The 13,824-nt window shown below is 45.1% G+C and overlaps 1 protein-coding gene across 5 annotated transcripts in view; it reads right to left on the bottom strand.

Annotated features, from left to right (window-relative positions):
• Window positions 1-13,824, bottom strand: part of MAPK15 (mitogen-activated protein kinase 15) — a 17,980-nt gene extending 4,156 nt beyond the window's left edge. For 3 of the 5 annotated variants that reach the window (XM_066379648.1, XM_066379650.1, XM_066379649.1), the window contains exons 1-7: window positions 13,722-13,824; window positions 2,013-2,111; window positions 1,776-1,805; window positions 1,581-1,671; window positions 575-705; window positions 313-476; window positions 17-156 (exon numbers count right to left, since the gene is read on the bottom strand). In XM_066379648.1, coding sequence (XP_066235745.1) covers window positions 17-156; window positions 313-476; window positions 575-705; window positions 1,581-1,671; window positions 1,776-1,805; window positions 2,013-2,111; window positions 13,722-13,790 — 724 coding nt within the window. In that variant the 5' untranslated portion in view covers window positions 13,791-13,824. The other 2 variants (XM_066379652.1, XM_066379651.1) reach the window with 2 other exon arrangements.

The raw sequence follows: 13,824 nt of genomic DNA, 5'->3' as shown, positions 1-13,824 counted from the left end.
CACCCGCCTCACTCACCCTCCTCGGACGGCGGTGGGACGGTCTGGAGGATCAGCTCCAGCTGGTGGAGGGTGGAGGTGCCGGGGAACAGGGGCTTCCCACGCAGCATCTCCCCCAGGATGCAGCCCAGGCTCCACATGTCGACGCCCAGGGTGTACCTGGGGCAGGGGTGGGTGTGGAAGAGGGGTACTCCAGTGGGCGGGGTCCAGGATGCTGGCAGGGGGCAGAGGAAGGGCCCTGACTGGGCAAGAGGGCAGGGGTCGGGGGTCGGCAGGGGAGGCGCTGTCGACTGGAGAGGAGGGTGTCCCTGTTACCGGCTCGAGGACAGCAGCACTTCCGGAGCCCGGTACCAGCGTGTGGCCACATATTGTGTCAGGGCCAGGTCCTTGGGCCCCTCGGGGAGGCTGTTGAGGGGGCGGGCCAGGCCGAAGTCACAGAGCTTCACCAGGCAGCTAGCGTCCAGCAGAACATTGGATGGCTGGAGGAGAGAAGGCGGGCTCAGGGCTGATGGGCCAGGGCAGTGGGGACACACGGTGGGGACGGGGCCAGGGGCAGTGGACAGAGAGCGGGCGGTACCTTCTGGTCCCGGTGGATGACATGTCCCGAGTGGATGAACTTGGTGGCCCGCAGCAGCTGGTAGAAGATGTAGCGTTTGTGGACACCCTTCAGTAGTCCGCCCTTGCCGATGACCGCATGCAGGTCAGTGTCTGGGGTGTGGGCATGCAGGTCGGTAAGGAGGGGTCTGGGTTAACCCTGGGGTCTTGGGGAGCGCAGGCAGCTCTGTCCCGATCTGAACCCTTGCAGGGGTACCCCTGTCCACCCCACTGCCCACAGTCCCCAGGTCCCACTGGCCACCCTCAGGGCCACATGGACTGCCCAGCGGTGCCTGCAGGCAACTTGGGCCTGCATATTGTCTTTGTTGGTACGGCAAGAGGTTTGTGGAGTTATTTATTTCATTATGAATTTTAATTTATTGTGTTAACATGGATTCAAGTGTCCTACGCAATAGAACATCGTCACCCCCCAACCACGTGTCCCCCATTACAACCTCCTTTGCCCCCCTCCCCCTAACTCCCTCTCCCTCTTCCGTCTGGTATTACTTTTGATACTTTATTTTATGCCTTTGTTTTATTATTGTTTTTTTAAATGTATTGACTGATTTTACCGAGAGAGGAAGGGAGAGAAAGAGAGAGACAGGAGCATCAATCCATGCTTGTATGTGCCCTGTCCAGGGGTCAAACTAGCCATCTCTGTGCTTGGGGACGATGCTCTAACAGACTGAACTATCCAGCCAGGGCCATGCCTTTGTTTTATAAAACGAGTAGAAGGAGGAAAGGCAGCCGTGACCACTGGACAGAGGGGGGGTGGAGTCAGGATGGGGTCTGCTACCACCAGAGGCTGGCCCTTGCCAGCTGTTTGTTTTGGGCTCAAGGATGCTGCCCCAAGGTCAGGGCACTGGTCACTGAAGGAAGCTGAGCCACAGAGGGACACAGAGAGGTCCAGCCAGGCCACGTGGGCAGGCGGGGGAGGTGGTTCCAGGCTAGGACAAGGTGAGGCTGGTGGCTGGCGAGGCCTCACTCACCCATAGACTCAAACACCAGGTATATGTCCCTGTCATTCTCTGCCCGGATCACATCTAGAAGCCTGATGATGTTTGGATGGTTCCCAAATTCCTGGGGACAGAGCCAGGGGCCGTGTTCGGGGCTGGAGGGGCTCAGTTTCCCCCGTCTGGGGAGACTGCACCCGGCTGAAGTGAGTGAATGCCTTGGCCACTGACCTGGAGCAGCGCGATTTCCCGGAATGTTCTCTGGAATGAGACAGAAACTCAAGTGTGTGCGGAATCAAAAGAACCCAGAGGGGTTGGTGCTCTGCACCCACACCCCCCAGACAGCGAGCGGGGTGTCTCAGGGCAATTCCGGAAACCCGCCATGACTGGGCTCCCAGGCACCGAGGTAAGAGGGGTGAGCCCACAGCCCCGCCCCCACGCCTTCCTACACTTTCCTCCCTTCATTACCTGGGCATCTGTCTTGTTGCTAAAGGCATCAAAGATTTTCTTAATGGCCACAACCTCGCCAGTCCTCCGATCCACCGCCTTCCATACAATCCCATAGGCCTGGGGAGAAAGGAGGTCAGCCTCCCAGTTGGCCAGCCCCCCACCCGCTGCCCTGCCTGACGACAAGGCTCCCCCGTCCAGCTCTGGCTGCTGGGAGGGGTGGGACTATGGTGAGGGCTGTGATGCCGGGCGAGGCCCCTGCCACAGCAGGCTGCCCATGACCCAAGCATCTTTTGGAGTGAGGTGATAGGCAGCCAGGGGAGATGGAGGACAGGGTGGGTTGGGGTCTAGGGCAGGACCATTCTCCACGCATCCTAACTGAACACTCACATACTCCGTCCAGCCTGTCGGCAAATCCTATCAGCTCCTCCTTCAGAATTCATCAGACTGACCATTTCTACTGTCTCTGCTGCCCACACCCCAGTTTGAGCATCCTGAGTCTCTCACCTGGCTAGCAGAAACTAGATCTTAACTCTGTACTCTCCCTTGCTCCCGATCCCCATCCTCCAGAGTGAGCAGGGTGGGCCTGGTAAAGCGGCACCAATGGCTGCTACGACTCTCCGTGTCACTAAAAGTAAAAGCCAAGGTGCCCAAAGCCCCACATGACTGACCCCTCCTCTAGTCACTTACAACTCTGCTGTTCCTCCCAAAGCCAAGCAGGTCCTGACCTCAGGGCCTTTGCACTTGCTGTGTGCACTGTCTGAACTGCTCTTTTTTCCCTTTCTGCTTGAACACACACATGCGTGCACAGTCACACACATCTTCCCATACACAATCCCACGGGCTCACTCACAATCACAAATACACATGGGCTCACACATGCTTCTGGATCCCTGTCGGGAGCCGATCCACTAATGCTGGCTAACTAGGTCACAGCAGCAGAAGACCCACAACTGCTGGCTGACAAGGTCACAGCAGGAGAAGACCCACAACTGCTGGCTGACAAGGTCACAGCAGAAGAAGATCAAAAACTGCTGATTGACAAAGTCACAGCAGAGAAGACCAATGGCTGCGGGGTGACAAAGTCACTGCAGTGAAGACCAATGGCTGCGGGGTGACAAAGTCACTGCAGTGAAGACCAATGGCTGCGGGGTGACAAAGTCACTGCAGTGAAGACCAATGGCTGTGGGGTGACAAAGTCACCGCAAAAGGAAAGGCACGATACTTCCCCCTTTGATTTTTTTAATTAATCTGGCCTTATATCCCCCCTTTTTCTGGGTGTGTGCTATTATTTGTGGCACAGGGATAATAGTACCATACTTTCCCTGTAGATTTGTAGTAATTTCTTTGGAAATGAGACAGAAGGTGTAAGTTCCACAGAAAAGCCTGTAAGCCCCTTGAACTGGGCTCATAAACATAAGAGGCTGGCTATGATATCCCTCATAAGGGTTAAGTTTGTAGGAGAATTTCTTCTTATTAATCATGTTAAAAAGAATATAGCTAGAACTTAGCTAGTGTGTGAATATAGTAAATAAATAAAGTTTGACTAGACAATAGAATTTTAGGTAAGGTGTTTTGGAATGGCCCGTTGCATGACCTGGGATAGGAATGCAGTCAGCAAGAAAAGAATGTTTTGCTAAGAGAATTGTTTTATGACTGAAGGCAGTTGCTGGGCTTTCTCAGTGAGACACTCATGAGATTTATAAACTTTCCCAAAAATTCTTTCTTCTGATAATGAGAGGTATGGGGCGGGGGGCATCCATAGAAGCAATAGCAATTAATGTCTTCTGAAATTATGTTGCTACTAAGCTATCTTGCGAGTGCACTCTATATATCTTTAAGTAAAAGTTACTCTTAATGTTATGTCAATTTCTTAATGGGCAAGCCTTTTGTTATCTTGTGAGAAAAGTCAGGACACTGCATAAACTCAAGGCCATTTGCCTGAGCAAGCGGTGGTCCTTTGCTACTCCCTAATGATTTTGTCTGTTAATCTCTCTCTGCCCCTTGACTCACAACAACAGTAAAGTTGAGTTATTAGTTAGTACTAATCCTTTAAAAGCTTTTACCGATGTTATCGCTATTCAAGTTATTTTTTAATTGTACTTTGAATGATTTGCCACCTGATTTGTAGTTTATAGATATAAATTAACTGTTATCTGGAAACATGTAAACATAGTGAAACAGAAGCAATGATTAATACCATGTAATTGTGACTTGGTGTGTGTGTATAAAAAAGGAGCTGTACTAGCATTTGGTAGAGATGCCTGGCAGTAAATGCTAACTAGAGAATAAAGAGAAAGAAAAGAATTCGGCTCTCTCACTCGATTTCGCCGACGCCGTCTCTTCCTGTGGGACCCCTGGATCCCCCCCCCCGGGGCTGGACCCCGGCATTTGGCGCCCGAACAGGGACCTACAGGTAATCCCCCCTCGTTGTCTCGGGACGGCTAGGACTCCACTCAGGGTGCTGCAGACCCCCCTGTAAGAAAGACAGGGTGAGGATAGGTGGAGAATTTCAGAACTTAAGATTTTGAGAAGTCATGGGCCATACTGAGTCTAAAGAAAGAAGACTCTTTATAAAAGTCATTAAGTATACACTTTCCAAAAAAGGAGTTAATGTTTCCACTAAACAAGTAGCTCGTTTTATGAAATTCATACAAAAATGTTCTCCATGGTTTCCAGATGAGGGAACGCTTGATTTCGAGGAATGGGTTCAAGTTGGAGAAGATTTAAAACTTTATTATGAGGTACATGGACCAGAAAAGGTTCCAGTTGATACATTTGCTTTATGGAGCTTGATTAAAGATGCCTTAAATCCAGAACATGAGATGCATAAACTTTCTAAGGCAACTGCTCCTCCAAAAGAAGAGACTCCATTAATTAGAAGTAAAAGGCAGTCTCAAGATACTACAAATCATGCTATGGCCTCTTTAAAATTAAGTAAACATCAGGATGATAGTGAAAATCTTTTATCTCCAAAAGATGAGGCTGAATTAGAAGATGAAGCAGCTAAAAATAATAGGGATAATGAGGATTGGAAGTCAAAAACAGTCTTGCCCATATTATATCCCTCCAAGACTGACAAAAAGGATGAAAATAAGGCTATTAAAATGTCTTTGCCTCTACCAGTACAATCACCAGATGTTAATGAAAAGAAAAAATCATCTGGGTTAACAGGGTTGCAGAAGGCAATTCAAGCTTCTTGCGACCAAGGGGAAACTGATTTGGCATTATGTTTCCCTGTGGCTGTGGCTGGTGAATTTGATGAGGAGGATCCTACATGGGAGCCGCTTTCTTATAAATTATTGAAAGAGTTGAAAATGGCTTGCAGTCAATATGGACCCACCTCTCCTTATACTATGTCTTTGGTGGAAACAGTTTCTCATAATTGGATGACTCCTTATGATTGGGAACAAGTGGCTAAAGCTTGTTTATCTGGAGGAAATTATCTCCTTTGGAGAGCTGAATATGAGGAGCAAGCTAAACAACAGGCAGTTAGGAACAGGAGGACTCATGATCCTGTGATTAGAGAAATGATTACGGGAGAAGGAGAATTTGCTGATGTTAGTGAACAGTTAAAACTTTCTAAACCAGCTTTGATACAAGTGAATAATTGTGCTATATCAGCTTGGAGAAAGTTGCCAGCTTTGTCTGGTGGAGATGTTACTGTGGTAGGAGTAAAACAGAAAGGTGATGAACCTTATGAGGAGTTTGTTGCTCGGTTGATTCAAGCAGTAAGAAGAGTTATTTCAAATGAGGCGGCAGGAGATATTATAATTAAACAGTTGGCTTATGAAAATGCTAATTCCACTTGCCAGGCTATGTTGCGGTCAGTGAGGAGAGAAGGAACGATAGGAGATTTCATCAAAGCCTGTCAGGATGTAAATCCTGCTTTTGTTCAGGGAGTAACTATTGCTGCAGCTTTAAAAGGAGAAACGTATCCTCAATTTATTAAGACTATGTATCAAGGAAAAATGCCTTCTGTCAATGAAGCTTCCTCTAAGGGAAGTCTTACTTGCTTTACTTGTAATCAAACGGGCCACTTTAGCCGACAATGCCCTAACAAGAGTGGGCAAGCAAGCCCAGGAGTGCAAGGGACAGCTCCCATAATTAATAATGCTAATAATAATGTCCCATTGCCTAAGACTTTGTGTCCACGCTGTCAAAAAGGATATCATTGGGCAAAGCAGTGCCGTTCTAAATTTCACAAAAACGGACAGCCATTAGAACCAAAGTTAGGGATAGAATGGCAGCCCCCACAAAATCAAAATCTAGCAAGCAATCCAAGTAGTAATCAGGGAAACTGGCAAGGGGGCCAGCCTCAGGCCCCGATAACAATTGGGGCCAGCCTGAATCCATTTGTCAACTCCGGTCCGTCTCAGACCTCACCAGGGCGACCCCAGGCAGCGCAGGACTGGACCTCTGTTCCACCGCCTCAGCAATATTAACCCCTGACAGTCCGGCGGTTACATTACCAACAGGAGTTAAAGGTCCCCTTCCTAAAGGAATGGTTGGATTATTAATTGGCAGAAGTTCAACATCTTTAAAAGGAATATACGTAATGCCAGGAATAATTGATTCGGACTATGAAGGGGAGATAAAAATAATGATTGCTCCCCCAATTAAAACGCTTGAGATTTATCCTGGTCAAAGAATTGCTCAGCTTTTACTATTGCCTTACTGTCCAATCGGAAAGCCTATATCTGAACAAAAACGGGGAGAAGGTGCCTTTGGCTCCAGTGATTTTGTGTTTTGGATACAAGAAATTAAGAAAGTTCGGCCACTAAAGAAATTAAAGATTTCTGGAAAAGAAATTGAGGGGCTTTTAGATACCGGGGCAGACGTCTCCTGCATTGCTGGCAAAGATTGGCCTCGAGCCTGGCCGACTCAGTCAACTCCAACCTCATTAGTTGGACTTGGCCAGGCTTCAAATGTTGCTAAAAGTTCTCAAATATTAACCTGGCAGGATGAAGACAATAACCAAGGAACTTTCTGCCCCTATGTAATTTCAAGTATACCATTATCTCTCTGGGGGAGAGACATTTTAGAACAAATGGGTGTTTTCATGTACAGCCCGGATTCAAAAGTAACTGCACAAATGTTACAGATGGGTTTTGATCCTAATCGAGGGCTAGGAAAGAAACAGCAGGGCCAAGTATATCCAAGTCAGACGTTGGAAAATCAAGGAAGACATGGTATAGAATATACAAATTTATAGTTGGGGCCACTGAGCTATTTGCTGCCGATCCTATTAACTGGAAATCTAACAACCCAGTATGGGTAGAACAGTGGCCCCTGAGTTCAGAAAAAATTAAGGCAGCCAGAGAATTAGTTATGCAGCAATTACAGGATGGACATATAGAAGTTTCTAACAGTCCATGGAATACTCCTATTTTTGTTATTAAAAAGAAATCAGGAAAATGGAGGTTGCTACAGGACCTTAGGGCTATAAATGCCACTATGGAAGATATGGGGTCATTACAACCTGGACTCCCCTCACCAGTTGCGGTGCCTCATGGCTACAGTGTAATTGTTATAGATTTACAGGACTGCTTTTTTACTATACCATTAGCTACACAGGATTGTCGAAGGTTTGCATTTAGTCTACCATCAGAAAATTTTAAACAACCTTATGAGAGATATCAGTGGAAAGTATTGCCCCAGGAAATGAAAAACAGTCCCATGCTTTGTCAAAAATTTGTGAATCAAGTTTTAGATTCAATAAGATTAAAATATCCTGATCTTTATTTAGTTCACTATATGGATGATATTTTACTTGCTCTGCCTGATCGGGAAAAACTGCATAATATTTTACAAGAAACAACTCAGTCTTTACAGAATTTTGGATTAAAAATTGCCCCTGAAAAAATTCAAGTACAGCCACCTTTTAATTACTTGGGACGTGTTCTGTCTACAGACATTGTCAGTCCTCAAAAGTTACAATTAAGAAAAGATCATTTGAAAACTCTAAATGACTATCAAAAATTATTGGGAGACATTAATTGGATCAGACCCTATTTGAAATTAACTACAGCAGAGCTTAAGCCATTGTTTGATATTTTGAGAGGAGATGCTGATCCAACTTCTCCTCGAGAGCTCACAGAAGAAGCGGCAAAAGCTCTTAGAAAAATAGAAGAAGTAATTAATAATCAACATTTAGTCAGAGTTATTATAGAGGAACCATGGCAGCTTGTGATTTTAGCCACTGAACACACTCCTACCGGATGTTTGTGGCAGAATGGCCCTCTAGAGTGGCTTCACTTACCTGTCTCTCACAAGAAAGTTATTATGCCCTATACTGATTTGGTGGCTACTCTTATAATTAAAGGAAGAAACCGCAGCAGAGAGTTGTTTGGTAAAGAAATGGCGGAAGTCATTGTTCCTTATAATAAGGATCAATTTCAAGCATTATTACAGCTAAATTCAGAATGGCAAATTGCTTTTAGTAATTTTACAGGGCAGGTTTTATTTCATCTTCCTGCTCACCCACTGCTGCAATTTCTAAAAAGACAATCAGTAATTTTTCCCACTAAGACTTCTAGAAATCCGCTGCCGCCACCAGCTGCACTGGTTTTTACTGATGGCTCATCTAATGGTAAAGCTGTAACAATTATAGGGGATGAGCATATTATCACTGAAACTCAGGAGAAATCAGCGCAAAAAACAGAAATTATTGCTGTTATAACAGCATTTCAAAAATTGAAACATGTTCCCTTTAATTTGTTCACTGATTCACAGTATATAGTTAAAATGTTTCCTCACATTGAAACTGCTTCTTTACCACATCATCTAACCACGATTTTTTCACTTTTAAACAGCCTACAAAAGCAGATTCATTCCAGAACTCTCCCTTTCTTTATCGGCCACATTCGCTCTCACACTTCTATTCCAGGGCCACTACACGAAGGAAATCGTCTTGCTGATTTTCTTACACAGCAGAAAGCAGTGTTTACAGCAGTAGAAGAAGCAAAACTTTCACATGCTTTACATCACCAGAATGCATCTGCACTCCGGTGGCAGTTTCAACTATCTCGTGAAGCTGCTCGAGCTATCGTGCGTAGCTGTAACACTTGCCCTACTCACTTTTCTAATCGTAGTTTTGGAGTTAACCCACGAGGACTCCGACCCAATGACCTCTGGCAGATGGATGTCTGTCATATTTCATCTTTTGGCAAACTTTGCTATGTACATGTTTGTGTTGATACCTTTTCAAATGTTGTTGCTTGTACTGCACGAACTGGAGAGGCCTTTAAGGATGTAGTACAACATCTTTTTCACTGCTTTGCTATTCTAGGAATGCCAAAGGCTATTAAAACTGATAATGCTCCAGCATATACATCAGCTGCCTTTAAAAGGTTTTGTAACACCTTTAATATTTCACATATTACTGGCATCCCTTACAATCCACAGGGACAAGGTATAGTAGAAAGGACTCATCAGACCCTGAAAATGCAGATTCAAAAACTATGGGAAGGTGAGTTAAAATATAGTTCCCCACATCAGCTTTTAAATCATGCTTTGTTTGTTATTAACAATCTTAATTCAGACTGTCAAGGCCACACTCGCATGCTGAGACACTGGAATCTGGATCTGGATAAGCCTAAACCAATGGCAAAGTGGAAGGATTTATTGACAGGTCAATGGAAAGGTCCAGATGTAATTCTAACTCAGGGGAGAGGGTATGCTTGTATATTTCCACAGGACGCTGACTCACCTCTCTGGATCCCAGATCGGCTGATTCGCCATGTCTCACCAGAGGCCTCCACTGCCACTGCTGCCCCCTCCCAGCCAGAAGGAGACTCCTGTGCCACCCGCATCACCAGTGACTTTCCAGCAAAGGCCATCAAGGAGCTCTCTGTATAATCCTGTTACTCGAGTGATGCAGCGATTGTCACTACAGGAAGCTAGACGACCTCCCTATCAACGGATGGCTCGCTCTACTCGAACTGTCAACCCACCAACCTGGGACCAGTTGAAGGCATTGACTGAGAGGGCTAATTTAATTTGTCATCGACAAAATATACATCATAACCCTGTTAATATGTTTATTGCTATGCTAGCTGTACTTTCAATTCAGGTACTTAATGTTGAGGCTACTGGACAAAACAAATCTTATTGGGCTTATATTCCAAATCCACCATTAGTTAAGCCTGTTACTTGGGGAGGAGATGATATACCTGTGTTTAATAATCATACTAAGTTTTTGGGAGGATCATGTAGTTCTTTTATTATGCATAAAACTGATTCAAATTTCTCATTTCATGGGAAAACGGATAAGGTACCTATATGTTTTATGTTTAATAATACTCACAAGATTTCTGGGTGTTTTCCTACTACACTTAAGACTATTTTGACTGACTCTCCTAAAAGTAATAAACCTGGACACCCAACAAGAGACTTATGGTCTCTCACAATTTTAATGCCTGGAGGCCCTGACACCCATGAGTATAATCCTGTTACATTGCCTCCTAAGGGATTTCACCCATGTAAACTTTATCCTCCAAAAAAGGCAACTCAAGAGCCTTACTGGTGGTCTGTGGAGAATAGATTTGGTTTTCCCCCATGGCAAGAATGTGCATATTACAATTATATGAATTATACTGCATATGCTGTTAATTTCACTGTACAAGATTGGTCTAGTCCTTATTCTGAATATGATTATAGAAAATTAGTGCAGAAAATGAGAGACGATTACAGTTGGTCAGATAAATATAATCCTTTAAATAAAATCGTCACACGTTGGCAGTCTGCTGGATGGATACCTGCACAGCTGACTTATCAGGATGAATTAACCACCAGGTATCAAACAAAGCTTTGGCAGCTAATTGCAGCTGCTGCACCAGCATATTTGGTTAGGCCTTACCCTTATCCTGCTCAGAATATTTTTGTTCAGGCTTGTGTACAGGCTCCTTATGTACTCTTGATTGCTACAATGGACAGTAATCTTTCTGTTAGTACTTATAATTCTATGTTTAGCATTTCCTGCTCTCGCTGTGTTTTAACAAACTGTCTATCTTATGACACCAAAGCTCAAGTTATGTTTATTCTGCGACAGCCACCTTATGTGATGTTACCTGTTAGTCTGTCTCAGCCTTGGTATGATGACCCAGGGCTGCATGCACTACAGGCTGCTTCTGAAGCGCTTGCTCACCATCGAGGAAAGCGATTTGTTGCCGAATTGATTTTGGGAATTACTGCTCTTATTGCTATTATAGGATCTGTAGCTGCTTCCACCACTGCTTTAGCTCAATCAGTTCACACTGCAAATCATGTGGATAGTTTATCTCGTAATATATCTCTTGCATTAGCAGTACAGGAGACTATAGATAGGAAGTTAGAATTGAAAGTGAATGCTTTAGAAGAGGCTTTTATTCACATATGTAATGAGCTGTTAGCTATGAAAGCTAGAATGACTCTTAGATGCCATGCAGGATTCAGGTGGATATGTGTGACTCCTTTAGAATACAATCAGTCTATCATAGCATGGAATAATGTACAGAATCATTTGTTAGGTGTATAGAATAATAGTGATATTAGTTTAGATTTGAGGGAATTACATCAGCAGATACAAAACTTAGGACATTCAGGTTCTTTAGTCTCTGCCTCAGAAGTAGCTGATCAATTTGTTGAAAACATTAAAAGTATGTTTTCTATGCATGGCCTGACCTCTCTGGCTACTGATATAGGCATAATAATAGCTGTGGCAATTATCACTCTTCTTGTCCTTCCAGTCATGTTCCGACTCTTAAACAGCAATCTCAGAGAAACAACGGTGAAAATACAAAAGCTTTATTTAAATAATAAAAAAGGGGGAGATGTCGGGAGCCGATCCACTAATGCTGGCTAACTAGGTCACAGCAGCAGAAGACCCACAACTGCTGGCTGACAAGGTCACAGCAGGAGAAGACCCACAACTGCTGGCTGACAAGGTCACAGCAGAAGAAGATCAAAAACTGCTGATTGACAAAGTCACAGCAGAGAAGACCAATGGCTGCGGGGTGACAAAGTCACTGCAGTGAAGACCAATGGCTGCGGGGTGACAAAGTCACTGCAGTGAAGACCAATGGCTGCGGGGTGACAAAGTCACTGCAGTGAAGACCAATGGCTGTGGGGTGACAAAGTCACCGCAAAAGGAAAGGCACGATACTTCCCCCTTTGATTTTTTTAATTAATCTGGCCTTATATCCCCCCTTTTTCTGGGTGTGTGCTATTATTTGTGGCACAGGGATAATAGTACCGTACTTTCCCTGTAGATTTGTAGTAATTTCTTTGGAAATGAGACAGAAGGTGTAAGTTCCACAGAAAAGCCTGTAAGCCCCTTGAACTGGGCTCATAAACATAAGAGGCTGGCTATGATATCCCTCATAAGGGTTAAGTTTGTAGGAGAATTTCTTATTAATCATGTTAGAAAGAATATAGCTAGAACTTAGCTAGTGTGTGAATATAGTAAATAAATAAAGTTTGACTAGACAATAGAATTTTAGGTAAGGTGTTTTGGAATGGCCCGTTGCATGAACTGGGATAGGAATGCAGTCAGCAAGAAAAGGATGTTTTGCTAAGAGAATTGTTTTATGACTGAAGGCAGTTGCTGGACTTTCTCAGTGAGACACTCATGAGATTTATAAACTTTCCCAAAAATTCTTTCTTCTGATAATGAGAGGTATGGGGCGGGGGGCATCCATAGAAGCAATAGCAATTAATGTCTTCTGAAATTATGTTGCTACTAAGCTATCTTGCGAGTGCACTCTATATATCTTTAAGTAAAAGTTACTCTTAATGTTATGTCAATTTCTTAATGGGCAAGCCTTTTGTTATCTTGTGAGAAAAGTCAGGACACTGCATAAACTCAAGGCCATTTGCCTGAGCAAGCGGTGGTCCTTTGCTACTCCCTAATGATTTTGTCTGTTAATCTCTCTCTGCCCCTTGACTCACAACAACAGTAAAGTTGAGTTATTAGTTAGTACTAATCCTTTAAAAGCTTTTACCGATGTTATCGCTATTCAAGTTATTTTTTAATTGTACTTTGAATGATTTGCCACCTGATTTGTAGTTTATAGATATAAATTAACTGTTATCTGGAAACATGTAAACATAGTGAAACAGAAGCAATGATTAATACCATGTAATTGTGACTTGGTGTGTGTGTATAAAAAAGGAGCTGTACTAGCATTTGGTAGAGATGCCTGGCAGTAAATGCTAACTAGAGAATAAAGAGAAAGAAAAGAATTCGGCTCTCTCACTCGATTTTGCTGATGCTGTCTCTTCCTGTGGGACCCCTGGATCCCCCCCCCCCGGGGCTGGACCCCGGCAGATCCCAGTCCATGCCAACTGCATTTACCCACTGGGGCCCTTCCCACCCTCTTCCCTCAGTGACTGGAGCATCCTGTGGGCACTGGGAGACACAGCCTGGAGACACAGCCCAGGAGCAGGGGAAGAGGGCAGGGTGAGGGCAGCCAGTGGGTGCGGCGGCCTGAGATCCCTGGGGACCCTGGCTGTCACCTGCCTCCCACAGCACTGTCCCTGAGAAGTTTCCTGGGAGTAGGCAATGTTAGAGTCCTGTTACAGGAAACTGAGGCACGGAGGGGCTCGGTGGCTTGTCCAAAGGCACACACCCAGTCGGTTGGAGGCAACGCGCGAGCCTAGGAGGACCCAGAGAGTCGAAGGAAAGAGACCCAGGACTGGCCTTGCAGGTGGCCTGTCCCCACGGACATGCGGGCGCTTCCCCGGGCTCACCCCCTTCCCGAGCCGCCGCTTCAGCAGGTATCGCTGGGCTACGTGAGGATCCACCTCCGCGGCGTACATGCCAGGCTGGTGGGCAGCTGGAGGCCGCCCGGGC

The sequence above is a fragment of the Saccopteryx leptura genome, chromosome 3, assembly GCF_036850995.1.
Source record: "Saccopteryx leptura isolate mSacLep1 chromosome 3, mSacLep1_pri_phased_curated, whole genome shotgun sequence".
NCBI classification, from domain to species: domain Eukaryota; kingdom Metazoa; phylum Chordata; class Mammalia; order Chiroptera; family Emballonuridae; genus Saccopteryx; species Saccopteryx leptura.
The sequence above is the reverse complement of the archived record's forward strand: the minus strand, read 5'-3'. Positions and strand labels throughout refer to the sequence as shown.